The sequence below is a fragment of the Chrysemys picta genome, chromosome 1 (genome assembly GCF_011386835.1).
Source record: "Chrysemys picta bellii isolate R12L10 chromosome 1, ASM1138683v2, whole genome shotgun sequence".
NCBI lineage: Eukaryota > Metazoa > Chordata > Testudines > Emydidae > Chrysemys > Chrysemys picta.
In genome coordinates, this window is record NC_088791.1 from 26,734,077 (window position 1) to 26,753,384 (window position 19,308).

At 40.9% G+C, this 19,308-nt stretch overlaps 1 protein-coding gene across 2 annotated transcripts in view; it reads right to left on the reverse strand.

Moving 5' to 3' along the window:
- The window catches only part of RELN (reelin), a 452,511-nt gene that overhangs the window by 379,050 nt on the left and 54,153 nt on the right, over positions 1-19,308 (reverse strand). For both annotated transcript variants that reach the window (XM_008172472.4, XM_065557727.1), the window contains exon 2: positions 3,387-3,497. In XM_008172472.4, coding sequence (XP_008170694.3) covers positions 3,387-3,497 — 111 coding nt within the window. The remainder of the gene's footprint in view (positions 1-3,386; positions 3,498-19,308) is intronic.

Genomic DNA, 19,308 nt, shown 5'->3' on the forward strand with positions numbered 1-19,308 from the left:
GGTAGGTACCATCAGTGAAAACCTTTTTTTAAATTGGATTATTTTATGTTTTGGAGGTGAAACAGATAAGTCATAGGCTCAATGATTTTGTTTAAGAATGATAATAACCTACTGTGTATGTTTGCTATATGAAAGTTACAAAGAAGTTATAAGAGTAATGTTAATAATGTGCATTGTAACAGAGAGTGTTACATCCTTCTCATTATTTAAAGATTCTTAAAAACAAGGTGTTTACAGTTTAGCTATAAAATGTACACAAACATACAAACAGATTAGTGCAAATGCAAAATGTGTATTTTTCTCTCATTCAGATATGCTGCAGCATAATTACCCATTTAGCGGATCAGAGATATATTTATACTGCAGGCACTTCTTTTACATCTGTTTTAGGAAATTTAGCCCCAATTATTTGTTTTCAGAAGCAAGGGTCATAATAAAGTTAAGTGTTACAGAAAACTGTGTCAGTAAAAGACCATCAAGATAAGTAGAAGATTGGATGCAACAGCTACATCTCAATGAACAGATAAAGTTAAAGGTCACAAATCATCATAGTACCCAAAATGTCCATTCTATTTTGTACAAAATGTTCTTGGTTGGAGTTAATGACTGCAGAGACATCTGTTATCTGAGAATAAGTAAGTGTTCTTTTTTTTTTTTTAAATCACCAAGTCTTGAACAAATGTCGAGAGTTTATGTATTACATGCCGTTTATAAAAGTTGTAAAACGGACAAAGAAACAAAGGTAAAGGACTTGTATTGTGAAAAATTTTGGCAGCAGGAGATGAAACCATGCAAACTGGATTTACCAGTAGTGGGTTTCTCCCAACTCTGCATATGACATCTTTGTAATTTTCACCTAGTCTCCTTATAGAATCTAATTTATATTAATGCAGAAGATGCTTCCGAAAGTTGAACTTCAAAAACAGGTGGCTGCAAATTATTCATATGCACTTAGGGTGGGATTTTCAAAAGTGCTCTGCGTTGGCCTACTTCTACCATTGGCCTAACTTTTACCAATGAATTCAATGATAAAGCCTTCAGAACATTTGAAAATCCTCCTCGATCTTTTACTAAAACTCTGGACAAAAATAATCAATCGGTCATATAATATATATTGAATGGAGTTTTGGTTTAAATAGAAGGCTATTGTTCAGTCATTGGAAAAAGTGGTTGACATTATTGCCCAGTGGAGTTGGTTTTCCAATCTGTTTCTTTATGAATTAAATGCTTCCAGTTATACTGCACATTATACCATATAGAAATGACTGTTTTCCTTCAGTTACTCTGCTGAGGCTTCTCTTTCATTAGAAGTGCTAGAATTTCATTAGAATTCAGTAGAATTGCTCCAGCAGTAATAGAAGCATCCACCTTAGATAAACATATGTGAAGTGTATGTGAAAACTGTTCACTTTTTACAGTTATCCCTCACATTTGTAGTGTAATCACCAGTCCCTTCCAGGCCAGGACTTACGAGAAATGGATGTGTTGATTAGCAGCAGACAGTGTATTTAATTAATATTTGAGCTACAAAGCTATGGATAACTAGACTGGCAACTAGCTGTATCAACGGCCCGACTACAGAATAACCTTTTTATTCACGACAACTCGGTCCTGTCTCTTTTGTATTATCATGGATACAATAATAATCACTAAAAACTGTTTTTATTCGGAACACATTTTGGGGTATGTGGGTGTGTAAGTAAATTATTTTTATATGAATGGAGCAGCTGTTAGTGACTTCTCTATTCAGGTTGCCTAACACTTTCCATTACAAACAACTCTTGCAACCTTTTCTTTGAAGAACTCTCAGACCTCCATAGTTTGCAGCAGGCCTTTAAAATTCACCCATAAGAACATCCTCCAGCTAAAAAAGTGCCTTTTCTTTGGCTCACGAATTTCTCCTGAAACCTTGTTGAGATAAAAACTGTTAAAAATATCACCATTTCCCTTTTTTCACTTGCCTTCCTCGGGTAGCATGCCAAAATAGTAACTGACCACAAAAATTCTAACACTGGGTCCATGCTGCTTCCAAAACTGCAGCAGCACTGGGAGAACCTAGAGCAGCTGGGGGAGAATGAAACAGGGAAAGAGTTGGGCTCCCCCAGGCAATCTCCTGGTCCTAATGTATGGCCCCAACTCTGGGGGGCACCTAATAGGGCAGGAGCTCTTACAACTCATGGTGCGGGGAGGGAAAAATATTGTGTTTCCTCCATAACTCCCTCCCCTGGACCCAAACATGGTGCCAGCAGCCCATTCCCCACTCTGGAGGCATGAGTCCCCCACATCTAGCGGGTGGGGTGCAAGGGAAAAAGAACAAATCCAGGATAATCCCTGGATGGCTACCCAATGAATGTAGCACATGGTGCCAGAGCCTGGTTTTCTCCTGCCTGGGGTAGCAGCCTAATTTGCCACCACCAGCTAACGTAATTAGTCCTATGTCTCAAGTGGGAAAAGTCTTTGCTACAATGCTGACGACTCATACTTCAAACTCTGCAGATGATATACAATGGAGGAACGTTTTTACAATTGCAAAGAAAAGTTTGATCTGCATTTTTCCTGTAACAAAACCCTAGAAAATTACATAAAAAGCTACATTAAAAGAATATTATTTAGGTTGCAGAGTCAAGCACTCAAATATTAAGAAATGCTAGCTTCATGCTTCCCATGCTATTTTAATTTTGTCCCATTGTACATAGGCTCTATGATACAGTCTTTAATTACATGATCACATATGATTTTTTCCAACAGGATCTTGGCTTCCTTCAGTGCACAGGTTGGATGCACATGAATGCCAAGTTAAGGTTGCATGGGCAACCCATCGATCATTTCCTAAGGTTCAAGCTTTGTATGCATCACATTGCTATGTATCACTTTTGTGTGTGTGTGTGTGTGTGTGTATTTGTTTGTTTGTGAAAACAGTGACAGCAGAGGAGAGATCATTCCCTCTCTAGAGCAACTCAATATTTCCAGAGGGAAGGAGTATCCGGTCAACTTTCCAGTAAGGGAAAGGTGATCACTCTTGTAGTATCATGTGTGTGAGAGAATCAGGGTCTTCTTGTGGGAACTGGCTCTCTCTGGAATGCATGCAATTCTGTGCATCTGAGGCATGTCTTTGGGATGGAGACTTTCTGATTAGTTTTTCCCTTTTTTTTTTTAAACTGTTTAAGGAGCTGATCCAAAGCTCATGGAAGTTATTGACTCCTATAGGTTTGGGATCAGGTCCCAGCATCAATATAAAATCAATTTATTTAAATAATAGTGTTCAATTCAATTTAATTAAATAATAGACCTTAATTTCTCTACAAAACTATTTGTTATCTTGAGTTGCAGAATATTTTGAAATAGAACAAATACACATCTAGGTTTGTTAATCACATTAGACTTACCAAATCCAAAAGCGCTAGAGCCACCAATACTTTGTGAAGCCTGAACGCTGGTAGATGTATAGAGTCCCGTTACCAGTAAGCCATCGAAGAATGTACTTGTCGAAATAGTCACTGAAATGAAAGATAAAAATTCTGTAAGTACCACTCAACTGTGTGTTGAGTTCTGTACTCATTCTATGGGCAAGATTCTGCCATCCTTACTTCATTGACTAAAAACTTTGCTACACACACACACACACACACACACACACACGCACACGCATGCACACACACGCACGCATAATGGTTCTTCTCATGGAGTAGAGCAACTTTGAATAAATAAGAGTAGCAGACTTTTGGAGCTCAAATAATGAACTTCAATTCTGTGTAAGAAACTGTCCTGAAATAATACTTTCACAATATATAAATTGATTTAGTGACTGTAAATTAGTTTGCAAATGTAAATTTCACAAACATCATTGCTCAATATCTAATCAGGCTTCCTGATTTTGGAATTTATTTTTAATATTTTTTAGGATTTATTTTTAGCAAAGAGACTGTATTTAGAAGAAAACAATTGGTGTTTGTTACTTTTTTACTCCTAAATTAATCATAAATCATTTATCATAAATAATCTGTTGCATGAAATGGACACAATTGAGAATTACAGCACCAGGATTTGAAATTAACATTGGAAAGGTCACTCATCTCTATCCGATAAGCTCCTTTTCCTAGAAGGCAAAAAAACCCATTATACTGTAACTAAATGAACTGGTTTTTAGAAAATTTCAACATCACTGTCAGTAGAACATGTGGTTTACAACTGGCTGTCAAGACCACAGAATAAATGACATAGCAATAAAAGAATTAAGGTTTATAGTATCGCTCTTTCTGGATTTCAAATGTGTGCTACATGACAATAGTAATACACTTTAGTGTATTAAGCAGTTAAGTCATATGCGCACATAGGTCATTACAGACCAAGTGTATTAAAATAATCCATTGGATACTTTTAAAAAATATTCTTAGCTATATCAGTTAAACCATTGTCCCGATTTTCTTGACACTTGCAATTTTCAGCTGAAAATGCACATTATTTAGGAAGGCATTGAACACTGAAAAAACACCAACAATTCACAATTTTTGCAGTTTATTCTGTAAACATTCATCCTCAGTTTTTTGCTTCGATGTCTTATCAGATGTTATCAGTTTAAACAGAAAACCCTATGTACAATCTGCTTGAATGTTCTATCTTCCAGGCCTGGGCACAATTCTTTCCCCTGGTAAAGCTCTTGTTCCAGCTCAGGTGATAACTAGGGGATTCTTCATGATGGCTCCTCTCCCTCCTTTGTTCTCTTCCACCCCTTTATATATCTTTTGCATAAGGCGGGAACCCTTTGTCCCTCTGGGTTTCCACCCCCCCTCACTGGAAAAGCACCAGGTTAAAGATGGATTCCAGTTCAGGTGACATGACCACATGTCACTGCAAGACTTCATTACTCACTTGCCAGCACACACATATACAGGAAGACTCACAGGTAAGTACAGCCATCTGCAGACAATGGGAGTCATCAAGATTCCAAACCATCATTAATGGCCCACACTTTACATAATTACAATAGGCCCTCAGAGTTATATTTTATATTTCTAGTTTTAGATACAAGAGTGGTACATTTCTACAAATCGGATGATCACACTCACTAGATTATAAGCTTTGTAATGATATCTTACAAGAGACCTTTTGCATGAAGCATATCCCAGTTACGTTATATTCACTTATTATCAAGTTTTTATAAAACCATATAGACTGCACAACGTCACACCCTTGTCCTCCAAACTTTTTTTGGTTCTAAATATCTGGCCACATAGGACAAACATACTCTCCACCCCACTCTATTCCTCTCTTACTCCTGCTAGAAATGTCATGTGCTGTGGATGACTCAGTAACTGAAGCAGTGAGGTGTTGGTTCAGGGTTCTGTCCAGTTACCATTTAAATCAGTGCCATGACAGGACATTCCTAATACATTCAGCAGCAGGACTAGTCTGTTGTTCTGGCTGTACCATCATCAGTCATTCAGTGGTTAATCTGTGGTACACATTCAATCAAGTTTTTTTGGGGGGGGAGGGGCACAGGTGTGTTATTAGTAGTATTGTATAGTAATAGGACCTGTAAAAACAACAGGGAGAAGGGATTTTTTGGTTTTTAACTAGAGGATTAACATCCAGTATGTTTAATTTACTCCTCAATAATTTACATTTAAATTATCTAATATATAGTACAATGAATAATTCCAGGACAAAGAAAAACTCCCATGAAGTTTAACAGGAGTTTCATCTGAGCAAAGAGAGCAAGTTCAGAACCCTAATCTCCATTTTGGAATGCATCCCCTCATAACATACATGTCAAACAAACAAACAAAAACAAATGAGAAGCAGACCACAAAAGCGACAAGACTTCAATAAAGTACAATAATTATTTTGAAAATAAAATAAAACAATGAATGCTCCCTTCATCTGATGTTGAACTAGTGAATTTTGCAGGGTTTATTCTTTCCTTTGTACTTTTTAGTCTGGAAAAAGGAAAATGTATGTTCTAAATTATGCTTAAGCTTTATTTTTGAAGACTAGAAAAAACAGTGGGTGAAAAGCATTGATTGAGTAAGGGCACTGGGCCAGTTCTCTGCTGCCATTTTGTTTCGCTGTGGGGTAGCCTTATTCTTTCTTGAATAAACGGTGAGCACTCTCTCTGGGACAGAAGGGATATTTTACAATGCCAGTACTTGGTTTTGGACATATCTGTTTGATCACCAATCCCCAATTTACATGTACATGTAATGGATCAATTTTCATTGCTGAATAGTATCCAACACAGTATGGTTTCCCCATTAAGCCCGTGGGAAACTGCAGATTGCCTTGAAGCACTTTTTAATGGAGCACTAAATTGTTGTTATACATTTGCAATACATTGTAGAATAATTTCAGAATTAGTTCTATAAGAGAAAAAAAGAAGAGTGACATTCTCAGAAGGTGTGAATGACACACACACACAAAAAAAAGAAGAGTGACATTCTTTTAGGACTTATCTCAGGCCAATGGGGAAGACATCAAATAGTTTATTTCAAATGAAAGAAGGTATGTTGTATTACATATTAGTACTAACAATCATGAAGACAGCCCAAAGTACAGGATTATGATTTTATATCAGGGACAGGGACTTGTTATTACATGTTATTTTTCCTTCTGTGCTCCAGAACAGCAGCAAAATAATCATTTGGCAGTCATTTGTTTCAGCCCATATAGTGGCTTTCTTGTTAAACAGGCAACAGCATGTATTTGCAGCCTGGAGGAGGGTGGAGTGGGAATTAAAGCCTAGGCCAGGAGTAGTCAATAGGAAAACCGCAAGCCAAATTTGAACCATCAGATATTTTTTAAACAGACCCCAAAAATCTTTTATTTACTTATTATTATCATTATTGTTTGGGGAGGTAGTATTATTATTGTCTCTGAAGTCTGGACTTTGATCATATCGTGACCAAGAAATTTGGACCTTGACAAAAAATAATTGACTACCCCTGGCCTAGACCAAGGCCTACGTGGAGGTAGGGAGTGGCCTCAGCCCTGCAAGTGGTGGCTGTCTCACTGCTGCAGCTGTTTTGTGAGACAGTGGCACGAGAGGGATTGTGAGTACCTAGCAAAGAGTGTACGAAATCACTTCACTCTCGACTTTATCCCCTCTTCCACCCCAAATACTCTTCCTCATAGGATAACCAGGGGAGCAAGAAATGTACCTCTCACTTCCCTGGCCACATTACTCTATGCATCCGAAGAAGTGAGGTTTTTACTCACGAAAGCTTATGCCCAAATAAATCTGTTAGTCTTTAAGGTGCCACCAGACTCCTTGTTGTTTTTGTGAGGAGCCATGGATCTGCAGCTGGGGAATGGGGACCCACTGGGCTGCTTCCAAGAACTGTGCTGCAGGCACCAATCCAGCTGAGTGGCAGGATGCCACCACATGCTGCCACTGAGAATGCGGACAGGCTGCCAAAAGCCGCTGGCAGCCTGCCTGGAAGGGAAACAGAGGTCAGCAGGGGCTAGAGCAGGAAGCTGGTTTGATTCCCTCTTCACACACAGAGATCACCAGGGCAATGTGGAGAGTCATGTGAGAAAGTCATTGGAAGAAGGAAGCTCATAGGCAAACAGGCCATAGCTCCACACAGGAAGCCCCCACCTACCCTCAGATAGCCTAGTGACCAAAAAAGGAGTGACAGACTGAGATCAGGATATCTTTCCCTGAGAATCTGACCAGAGGTGCCAGCTTCCTCCAGGCTCCAGGGGTGCCAAACTCCTCCATCCACCTGCCCCCTTCTCTCAAGCCCTCACTCCCGCCTCGCCTCTTCTTGCCCCACTCTGACCCAGGCCCCACCACAACCCCCACCCCACTCCTTCTCCTAAATCCCCACCCCATCTCTTCCTGTCCCCACTCCCGCCCCGCCCTGCCTTTTCCTGCCCAGTTCCGCCCCCTCCCCTGAGCATACCCCGTCCCTGCTCCTCCCCCTCCCCCCAGAGCCTCCTGCACGACACGCAACAGCTGATCATGGTGGGCGGGAGGCTCTGGGAGGGAGAGGGAAGAGTTGATCAGTGGGGCCGCAGACGAACGGGAGGTGCTGGGGGGAGGTGGGGAGCTGGTGGCCGGTGGGTGCTAAGCACCCACTAATTTTTTTCCATGGGTGCTTCAGGGCTGGAGCACCCACAGAGTTGGCACCTATGACTCTGACCCAGTTATCTTGAAGAGACCATAGGAAGGGCAATAGTGTTTGCCAGGATTATAGATAGGAGTGGTAAAATTGCTGCTTATTAAGGTTGCCCTACACTTCCCAAACATCCTGTATTCAGTTGCCTATAACTTTGCCAAATTTTAACCATTTAGCCCAAGATCCCCGAGTTTCCCCAATTCCTCTACTGTCAGCAAATAGCCATGAAACCCACTGGCAAAGCATGTACCTCATCCCCACTAGTGTCAGTCCATGTAGAGGAAGACAACCTACTACAGCAAACAGTTACTCTATTAGTTCAAATGCCAGAGTTCCGTGTAGTGGATATAAAAGTTCCAATCTTGCCGATGACTCACATGGGTGTCACTATGATGCCACACAATTGAATTTGTTTTTTCAGTTTGCTTTTTTTTAAAACCTAGGAAGTTACACACAAAAAACAATGTTAGATGAACATTAAGGTTGTATGGTCAAGTATTTGAAGAGGTAGAAAATGCCAGAATTACATGATCACATACTATTTTTCCAAAGGATTATAGTAAATACAATATATTAGTTCAAATTTCTGATAAAGAGTCCTGCAATCTGAATGTTCAGGAAACAAACACTAATGGTCAGCATTTAAGCAGAGCTCTACATCTTCAAAACATGTAATAAACATCTACTAAATAATAAAATGTATACATATAGGTCTGATCCTGCAAGATGCTGGACATCCTTAGAGAGCTGCTGAGTACACTTAATGGGAAGCAGAGGGTTTTTGACAGCTTCTCTCAAAATGCTTAGAAGATGACTTCTCATGATTGGGCTTTATGGAATCAGACCTAAATTTGGTGTCTCCTTTGGGATTAACAACTAGAAAGCTCAAGCAATGCTTGCAACTGTTGTATCTCAAGGGACAATCAGATGGCCAAGAAGCTGCCTGAAAGCAGACTGCATCTGGATGTAATAGTATCACACAAAAGATAGATCAGATTTTCAAATTGTATTTACTCATAGGCATTTCTAAGGCACTCCTCACTGTAGTACTGGAGCTATGCTTCATCTGCATTTCCAATATTTAATTAAGGAAAAAGATAAGGCATGCCTTTAATTCTTCTTTAAAGAGTTGATTGTTTAAAAAAGAACTGTATATTGGGTAATATTCAATATATTGCTGAGTCAGTGAATCTAGACATTGAAGGCAAAAGACAGAGATGACTTTGGGTGTCTACACTACAAAAACACATAGCAGCAAGTCTTAGAACCTGGATCAACTCACTCAGGCTTGTGTTTTGGGGTTAAAAATAGCAGAGCCTGGGCCCTGAGACCCATCCTCCTCACTGGGTTTCAGATCCCGAGCTCTGTCTACACTGCTATTTTTAGCCCCATAACATGAGCCCAAGTCAGTTGACCCAAGTCCTGAAACTCACTGTTGTGGTGGTGGTGGTTTTGTTTTGTTTTATTTTGTTTTTGCAGCCTGAGATACCCTTTGGGTCCAATGATTTTGGGAGTCACGTAGTACTCTTCGCTGTCACTGAAATCAGTAGATTTTCAGCAGCAGTTACCAGGAATCACTGACCTCTAGAACTGCAACAAATTATTTGAGCACCCTTATTCAGCATCCCACAGGATCAAGCTCATCTAGGATACTTATTATGGACTAGCTTGTAACATTCCAACCTGCTGTGGTCGAGGAAGAGATCAGATGAACCGTGACTGAGAGAGTCACAGTTCACTGATTTCCCCCTTGTTCCTGGAGAGAACTCATTTACAAACAGCCCTTGGTCAACAGATTCTTCCCCCGCCATACCAGCTTAGCGCAATGCAGACTCAGGACTCCATCTGTTCCTCATCCCTGCCCACATGACAGGGATGTGGCAGCCTCCTCCATTCTTCCCCCATCCCACACCAATCCCGTGGCATTTCAGACCTTGCCTTATTCTCTCCCCTTCACCTCTTCTCCATTCTGCTTCCCGTCCTTGCCTGTTGCTACTGCTGCTGCCTTTGCCCCAGGGCTTCATGCTAGCTGGGCACCACAGTGGTCTCTAGGAGGAGGAGCTTTTGCCTGCTGCCTGGCTGGATGTGTTTGAATCCAGCTGTACTGCAAAAAAACTGTGCCAGAGCTGCCAAGTGCATGTAATGCAAAATGAATGACACTTGACAACCTTGTAGTGTAGCACAAAGAAACATTCACACTGGTGGGGAGGTGTATGTGTGCAGAATGAGATAACTTCAATAGCCAAATTGAAATATATGAAGATTTTACTGAATTTCACCACTGGTTTGGATATAAAAGAGATCACAGTCTGGCAGAATTGTTTCACAAACCTCTGAGGCACTAAAAAGGACTATATGCAGAGACAAGGCTTTGACATATAAAACAACATGAGCTGAAATTTTACTGGATTCAAGTATGAATTAATCAAGGCAATAGTCCTTGAAGTCTTATACACTGTTTATCAAGTCACATTGCCTTAGTACTAGAACTGTACATTCATATACCATGGAGCAAGTAAAAACTATATTTGGCATAACCGAGGCGATCTCTTCAGAACTAGAATCTCTTACTGAAAAATGGCACACCTTTGTGTTAGAACTAGGGCAGCCGCATTTTAGACTCTCTTCCTGATTAAAGACCTTCTTTGACCACGTCCCCTTCTTTGTGTCTGTAGTAGTTCACACCACACCTCACTACACAAGAACATATACCAATAAAAAAAAATAATCAACATGCAACTCTCTCTAAAATATTAAAAACAGTAAGACATTGATTCAAGCAGAGCCAACGATTCATTGCAATAAGGGCAAAAGCAAAACAGCAAGTGTGGTCTATGCTTACAATTAAATGTGCACACCGCATCATAGCAAACGGATTAATGTACAGATAGCAATGACTTTGTATAATCTTATGCAAGCTTAACAGAAATCCATCAAAATGCACAGTGCCATCTAGAGTCAAATGCACAGCGCCATCTGAGGACCTGATATGTCTGGAGGAATTAGCTTTGCTAGTTATTCATTGCTGTGGGTAAAATGTGCGCAGTACGTTTTTTTCCCTAAAGCTTCTCACACACACACATCCCAAAAATATTCCATGCCCTCTCAGGGGGGCCTGCCCCCTGGTTTGAGAACCTCTGTTTTAAAGGCATGCGTGAATACTGCAAATAAAAATGATATTAAAATATTTATAATTAAAGTGATGTGTGTGCAGTTAGAAGAATCCCAGGTGCCCTATAAATGTAGTTGCAGTCAGTACCACATTTGTAGGAAAAGTTATTTAAAAACAAATAGTGGCACATATGCTAACAGCAAACTAAACCTGACTGCATATAGAAATGATTTTGCTTTCAGGAGAAACCAAAAACATAGGAACCCATCATGATGCATCAATTCCAAATATAAATTCTAGATCCTTCCTAAGGATAGTCTGAATCACAACCCTCTAACCCATCCAACAAAAATAAAAGCAATAAACATAGGAGGAGTCTTAGTCATACTGGGTATGTATTCTCCCCAGTTTGATGAAGAAAAAGCAGAGGAAAAAATATTGCAACGTTGTTACGTATGGAAAAAATGTCCAGACTGAAGGCAGGCACAGTAGTAACATGACTGGTAAGCTTTGTCTAGAAAACAAATTTAATGAATACTTCAGACTGTAAATTCTTAATTCTAAATCTCTCCTGATCCAAAGCCAACTGAAGTAAATGCGAGTCTTTCCATTGACTCTGATGGGCTTTGGATTAGGCCTTCATGTATCACCTCCACTCCACTGTTACCAGTCTTGACGCCCCCTCCCTGTTCATTTCTTCCACAAATGTATCTAGGCCTTTTCCCAATCCTCCTTATATATGGAACCTCCCTACCTGATCCAGTTTGCCAAGGCAGTATCCCCTTAGTATTCAAAACCTTCCAAAGACTCTCTATTTCCATGATGCCAACAAGAAGCTAGTGAAAAATAGAATTAATTTGTTAAAAAAGAAAACAAAAACCCAGTAATTTCCTTCCTCTAGGAAGAGGTTCTCAACCCACAGCCCGCATGCGGCCCAATTAGCACACAGCTACAGCCCAGCCCAGCAGTGTGCTAAAGTCTGCAGGCTCTAGGCTGCTGGCTGCCACACTGCCCTGCATGGCAGGCTCAGGGTCTGGGCTGCCGCGTGGCCCCGCACAGCAGGGTCCGGGGTCCTGGCTGCTGCCCGGCCCCGCACAACAGCGTCTGGGGTTGCGGTGGGGTTTAGGATTGGGGTCCTGACTGCCCCTGGTCCTAGGCCTCACACAGTGTGTTCTGGGGTCCCTGTCTCCTTCCCCACACCCAGCTCTCCACTCCTGGCCCCACTCTGTGGAGGGGTCTCTGGGTGGAGGGCGCTGGGCATAGGGGTTTGTGGGGAGGGTTACGTGGGGGACACTATGGTTCTCAAACTGCGGCCCAGGTAACACTTTGTGGGCCGATAAATAGGTTGAGAACCACTGCTCTAGGCCTTCCAGTGCGTCATATATGCTCTGTGTAAATCTTATTCAGAGTAAATGGGTTTAGGAGCACGGGCAATCTTTATTTTGTGTCCTGTACAGTGCCAGGAACATTATCGGTGCTTAATAAATTATATACAATAACGTCATTTCCTGAAAAGTTCCACAGAATGTTGCGAAATGTCTGGATCTTGATTTTGTAGCTCCTTCACAGCTTTTTGAACCCTGAAAATTATAAATAGCATGAGGAATAAACAAATTACTATGGGCATGAAACAAAATTTAGTCAACAAAAATATCCAACAATAGCTGCCCTGAAATCAAATGGCCACTAGCAGATGTTGTCAAGAGTCAAAATTGAAATATTCAACTGTATTGCATACTGAAACCAAAACAGTGACCACTGAAATACTGCTTGCTATAATAATTAGTGGAATGATTATTTGTATTTATAGAGTGCAAAAAATACTAAAATCAGCCACTTTGATAGTACATTACAAAAAATGTTATACCACTTATTAAACCCCACCAAGGGAAGACAAAATACCCAAGCAGAAGTTTAGCAGACACCATTAATGAGAATTATTGACATCACCTACGAGACATTAGCCTGTACTATAGCTCCAAGTGACCTAACGTACAATCTCAAATCAACTGATTATTGAGAAAGAGACTTTTCCAATCATAGGCTACGTCCTCACTGGGGGGGGGGGGGGGCGAGGGTGTCGATTTAAGATACGCAAATTCAGCTACGCAAATAGCGTAGCTGAATTCGATGTATCCGAGCCGACTTACCCCGCTGTGAGGACGGCAGCAAATCGACCTCCACGGCTCCCCCGTCAACAGCGCTTACTCCTACCTGCGCTGGTGGAGTACAAGCGTCGATTCAGGGATCGATTGTTACGTCCCGACGAGAAGCGATAATTCGATCCCCGAGAGATTGATTTCTACCCGCCGATTCAGGCGGGTAGTGAAGACGTAGCCAGAGCAAGTTGTCCACATAATATAGTCTCTTATCCAAAGCCCCATAAAGTCATTGGAAAGACTATCAGTGACTTCAAGGAGCTGTGGATCAGGCCCATAATGTTTAGGTACTTTATCTGTTTTTAAAATTCTCAGTATTACAACCATTTTAATACATTCATTTTACTACACAAAGTGACAAGCTCAGATTGGACACTAGCAGAATGAAAATAATGTGTTCTAAAACCCTCCGAAAAATTCTATTTTATTTCTCCTAAAATTTAAAGGCAGCTAAACCACTTTAAATCAAATTGTTTTTTTAAAAAACATGTTCCTATATTGAAACCTGGCCAGTTTTCAATCTAAAATGAATTTTTGGGCAGCCACATAAATACTTGAATAACAATTTCTAACAGGCACTCCAACAGAACCTTAATGATAACAGCAGGAACAGCAGTACTGAAATCCAAGAAATTTATTTTGGTGCTGTATCCAGGCATATAACAACTGTCTACCCTAATCAAGACACATCTGTTGGAAGTGATAACACTTGCAGCTTTACAGACAGTCAGATTCAAAAAATGCTTATACTGCAAATTAGTCTCAGTGTGTAAACTTTATTTATATTCCACCTTGTGGTGGTGATGGTGGTGTGTGTACCCAGCAAATACCAATATCATACTAAGTTTGAATCTGAAATTTGAATTTTGCCATGATTCCATTAAATGAAAAAAATTGATTTTTCTTTGAAAAAAATCAATCATTATTGTGATTAACTTTTAATTACTGTAAACCCAGGAACAATAGTGCAAAGTTACTGACCTCTGTGTTTTAAGCCTTTCAAGTTTATGTGAGGTTGGTTGCTTGATACCCATACATGAAAATTTCATAGTGTTGGCCATGCTCTCAATAAATTATTAAATAGATATGAATATGAGTGTAGTGTTCAGATTTTCAGCAGAGTGGTAAATCCCTTTATTCTCCTGTTCTCAAAAGATAAGCGGCTATTGTCTACATAACTAATAATAGTATCTTTAAAAAAAATAAAGACAATTTAGAAGAGAATAAATATTCTTGTCTGCTGGAAATTTATTATAACCCTGTAATCTCAAAATGTTTGCAAGAATTTTTTTGGTCTTGTTTTTAGCTTAGGAGAGCATGTCAGCTAAGCACAGGCTCTTGAATATGTTTATCTCAAGCTAAAAGAATACAAATCCTCTTAAAGACACATGAACTGTGATTATGATAAGCAAATAGAGTGGAGTGCATGAGTTCTAGTGACATTGGAGAATAAGGAAACATTTACCAATTAAAATATATAACATGAGGCATAGCCCCAAATAAACATAATAGTGCTATCTTTTCTACAGTATATTTTCTTATTTACAAGTTGGAAAAGAAACTCTTTGCAGCTTTGTCCTACAATTCTTTTTTTCGTATTTTTTAAAATACAATGGGCCAAGAGCTACCTTGGAAGTACAGCTGGTTGGAAATTTTCGACTGAAGGTTTTTTGAAGAGAAAAAAAAAAAGCCAATTCATCAAATCCAAAACTGTTGACAAATCAGGGACAATTCTGACAAATCTCCAGACTCAAAAATACATTAAAAAAAAGTTTAAAAATTTCTGATTTGAAACAATTTTGTTTAGAAATTTAAGCTAAGTAGACAAAAAAGGTTAGACAAGAAAAAGTTTGAAATCAAAACAAAACATTTCAAAATTTTAAAAACAAAACATGTAAATTCACCCTAACCAAAAAAAAATTAGTTTTTCCTTTTGTGAACATTTTTGAGATTTTTACTTTTTCTCACAATTAAAAATAGGAAAAAAATTGAACTCTTGAAAATATTTGAGGGAAGAGAAAACACCATTTCAGCTCTTTTTGGGAGGTCTCTTGGTATACACTGAATAGAAAGTATGGGCCAGAATGAGGCAGAATAACCTAAATGAGGTGAGAGCAAAGAGAAGGAAGTGGGTAATCTGGCCAGGACAGTGGAGATTGCAATGAGATGGGAGTTACTGAGAACCTTGAACAGAAGGCACAGGACTAGCACATCTGAAGCTAATGATTATAGGAACAGGGCAAAACACTGTATAAGTGCATATGACAATCAGTTTTCCTAGGGCAAACTGTATGTGTGATTCATAAACAAAATAATTCTACCAAAAGCACACAGTGGTTGCTCAGTTAATCCACCAGGCGATTTGTAACAACAAACTACAAGGACCACCTATGTTTTCCATTTTAGTTAAATGGGAAACATCTCTGTCTATAACACGGGACTGTACTACAAAATAGCCTAGAAACTGGCCCTGTAAATATTTACACGCTGGTTGGGGCAAGCAAGTGTGGATTTACATAGAAAAAAACTCCAATATAACCATAAGGAAATACATTTGTGATTATACAGATTTTTAGCCATCCGTGCAACAGCTGAATAGTGGATAAAAGCATATTTAATCTTTTGACCATAATACAGTATATTAATATTACACATCTATTCTCAGTCCTGATCGATGAAAAAAAATATGGATCAAAGCTTCAATTCAGTGCAGTACTGAACAATTTGTTAAAGTAGTAGTGGTCAGAGCATAAACAGATGGCAAGGAATCAAAAAGATATTCATTTTATTATTTTGATATTTTTAATATCTTTAAAGGAAACTAAGCAAAATAATATGTTTTAACAACAAAACTTCTAAAATGAGAGATTACAGCTTAAGTGTGCCTATGTCTCTTGTGTCTATAAGGAAATACATTACTAAATGATTCTGAGGCATAGATAATCATAGTAAATACAGTATATATGTTCATCATTTTAATTTTACAGCATGATTGTAGAGATAAGGTGGCTCAGGGAATTAATAAACTAACCCATCTCATTCAGAGACCTGGGGCCAAATTCACTGCTGGCATTAGCACTGCAATACCACTGTAGCTATATCACTTTATGACAGTGTTAAATTTGTTTTCTGGTTTCAAATCCTGGATTAAGTCTAATTTAAAATGAGTTTGATGGTCTCATCATACTCATTAGCAGATATCTATCTACATCAGAAAAATATAGTGCAGTTTGGCCAGGGTCTGCATGAGAGGCTGAGAACTAGAGCAGCAGGTGTACTGCAGGCCAGGATTAAGGAAGATTTGGCATGGCTCGGGTGAATGTTTGCACAGTGCCTACTCCACACTTTGCTTGCTTCTATCTGATAGTATTAGTCTTTCACATTAACAAAAACTAAATTCACCTACAGCAGTGTTTCCCAAACTTGGTACGCCGCTTGTGCAGGGAAAGCCCCTGGCGGGCCGGGCCGGTTTGTTTACCTGCAGTGTCAGCAGGTCCGGCCGATCGCGGCTCCCACTGGCCGTGGTTTGCTGCTCCAGGCCAATGGGAGCTGCTGGAAGCGGCAGCCAGTACATCCCTCGGCCCGCGCCGCTTCCAGCAGCTCCAGATGCAATTTTACTTTTGCAGTTATCTATAGTTGCTAGGGTTACCAACTGTCTAATCACACAAACCCAAACACCTTTGCCCCGCCCCACCCCTTCTCTGAGGCCCCGCCCCACTCACTCCATCCCCCCTCCCTCTGTTGCTTGCTCTCTCCCACCTTCACTCTCTTTCACTGGGCTGGGGCTGGGGCAGGGGTGTGGAAAGGGGTGCGGGCTCTGGGCTGGGGGATGGGGCTAAGGGGTTTGGAGTGTGGGAGGTGGCTCTGGGTTGAGCCTGGGGCCGGGTGTTGGGGTGCAGGATGAAAGCTCTGGGAAGCAGTTTGGGTGCTGAAAGGGGCTCAGGGCTGGGGCAGAGCATTGGGTGCAGGAGGCATGAGGTTTGCAGGCTCTGGGAGGGAGTTTGGGTGCAGGAAGGGGCTCTGGGCTGGGGTAGGGATGCAAGAGCGGGTGCGGGGTGCAGGCTATGGGAGGGAGTTTGGGTGTGGGAGGGGGCTCAGGGTCAGGGCAGGGGGTTGGGGTGCGGGTGAGGGATGTGGGCTCTGGGAGGGAGTTTGGGTGCAGGAAGGGGCTCCAGGTTGGGGTAGGGGATTGGGGTGCAGGAGGGGTGCAGGACAGCACTTACCTGCTGCACTGGCGGGGCAGCACTTACCTCAGGCGGCTCCCGGTTGACGGTGCAGTGGGGCTAAGACAGGCTCCCTGCCTGCCCTAGCTCCGCGCAGCTCCTGAAAGTGGCCAGCACATCCCTGGGACCCATGGTGAGGGCAGGGGGTTCTGCGCACTGCTCAAGCCCACAAGCACCGCCCCTGCAGCTCCCATTGGCCACAGTTCCCAGCCAATGGGAACTGCGGAGTCGGCGCTGGGGGTGTGGGCAGCACGCAAAACCCCTTTCCCTCCCCCCTCCCGGGGCCACAGGAACATGCCGGCTGCTTCTGGGAGCTGCGCGAAGCCAGGGCAGGCAGGGAGCCTGTCTTAGTCCCGCTGTGCCGCCGACTTTCAGTGCCTAAAATCTCCCGGTTTGGCTTCAGTAGCCTCTGGGAGATAGGGCCTGATTCTGGGAGACTCCTGGCAAAACCGGGAGGGTTAGCAATCCTATTAGTTGCAATTAAGATATCTAACTACGTGATTTGTTGGACTAATCAGGTAAGTAGACATATAAATAACATCAGTTGAGCCCACAAATGATTTCTGGTGCAAAATTATGCCCTCAATTATTTGTGCAATGCAAAATGGCTGGTTCAGAATGGAAGGTCACCTCTCAACGAGGCCCAAAATTCAGAAAAAAGCAAACAAGCATGTATATAGTATACAGAGAAAGTAAGCCACAATACTAAGAAACTTTGTTTTAAAATTTTGAAAAATCCATAATTTTACTTATTTTGTCTTACATGTAGAGACATAAAGGACACTCCTAAACTGTCTTTTTTTTCCCACTACTTATATGTTCCCCTTCAAAATATCTGGACAACAGGATGGCTCCTTTCACTATTATGAACTAAAATAATGGTGCAAAAAATAAAGACAAAAACCAAGAAATCTTTGACATATTAATCAGGTACTTTATGCCCTCTTTCCTCACTGCTAACTAAAACTGTTTCTATCCAGCCATGTCCATAGTATGAATCACAGCTTGTTAGAACAGTTACAGTCATTGGATCTGTGAAAAGAAAATACTGCAGTGGTTTGGCTAGACTTCCAAAATGCCTATAGTTCATCAGTTTACGCTCAGCTGCTTTGTGTCATAGAGGTCTTCCATATCCCACAGGAGACAATTAATATGAAGAAGTACCTTGCAGAGTAGAAGGTGACATTCAGCATGCCAACATGTATTACAAGATGGCAGCAGGGGTAGAGAACAGGATAGTTATTTGCTGCTACACAAGCTATATCATTTTCACGTTGGTCATGGTGGTCAGCTGTGCAACTTTCCTTCCTATGGTAGTTATGCAGCGATAAACAGGTGTGTCTGAGACACAGACATTGAATAAACTGGATGGAATGAAAATACAGCATGCCTCATTCTTAAGGACTATGTGATTAGGTAGGAGTGTGTGTGAGAAATGGCAATGTTCTTGGGTGGCAGAGAGCTTGAAGAGGAGTGATATGTTCGCTCTATGCAGCTGTTGTAAATTGGAGGTATACCAAATATTCTATAGTTCTATAACTACATTAACTAATGCTTATTTATGGTAAAGGTTTCTATTGCTTCAGGTGAAAATAAATAAAGCATAAAATACAGTTATGTTAAGTGAGGGGGTTTCTTTCCCATAACAGAATAAGGCCTATAGCTATATCAGTGAATCCTCCTAGTGGAGATGTAGC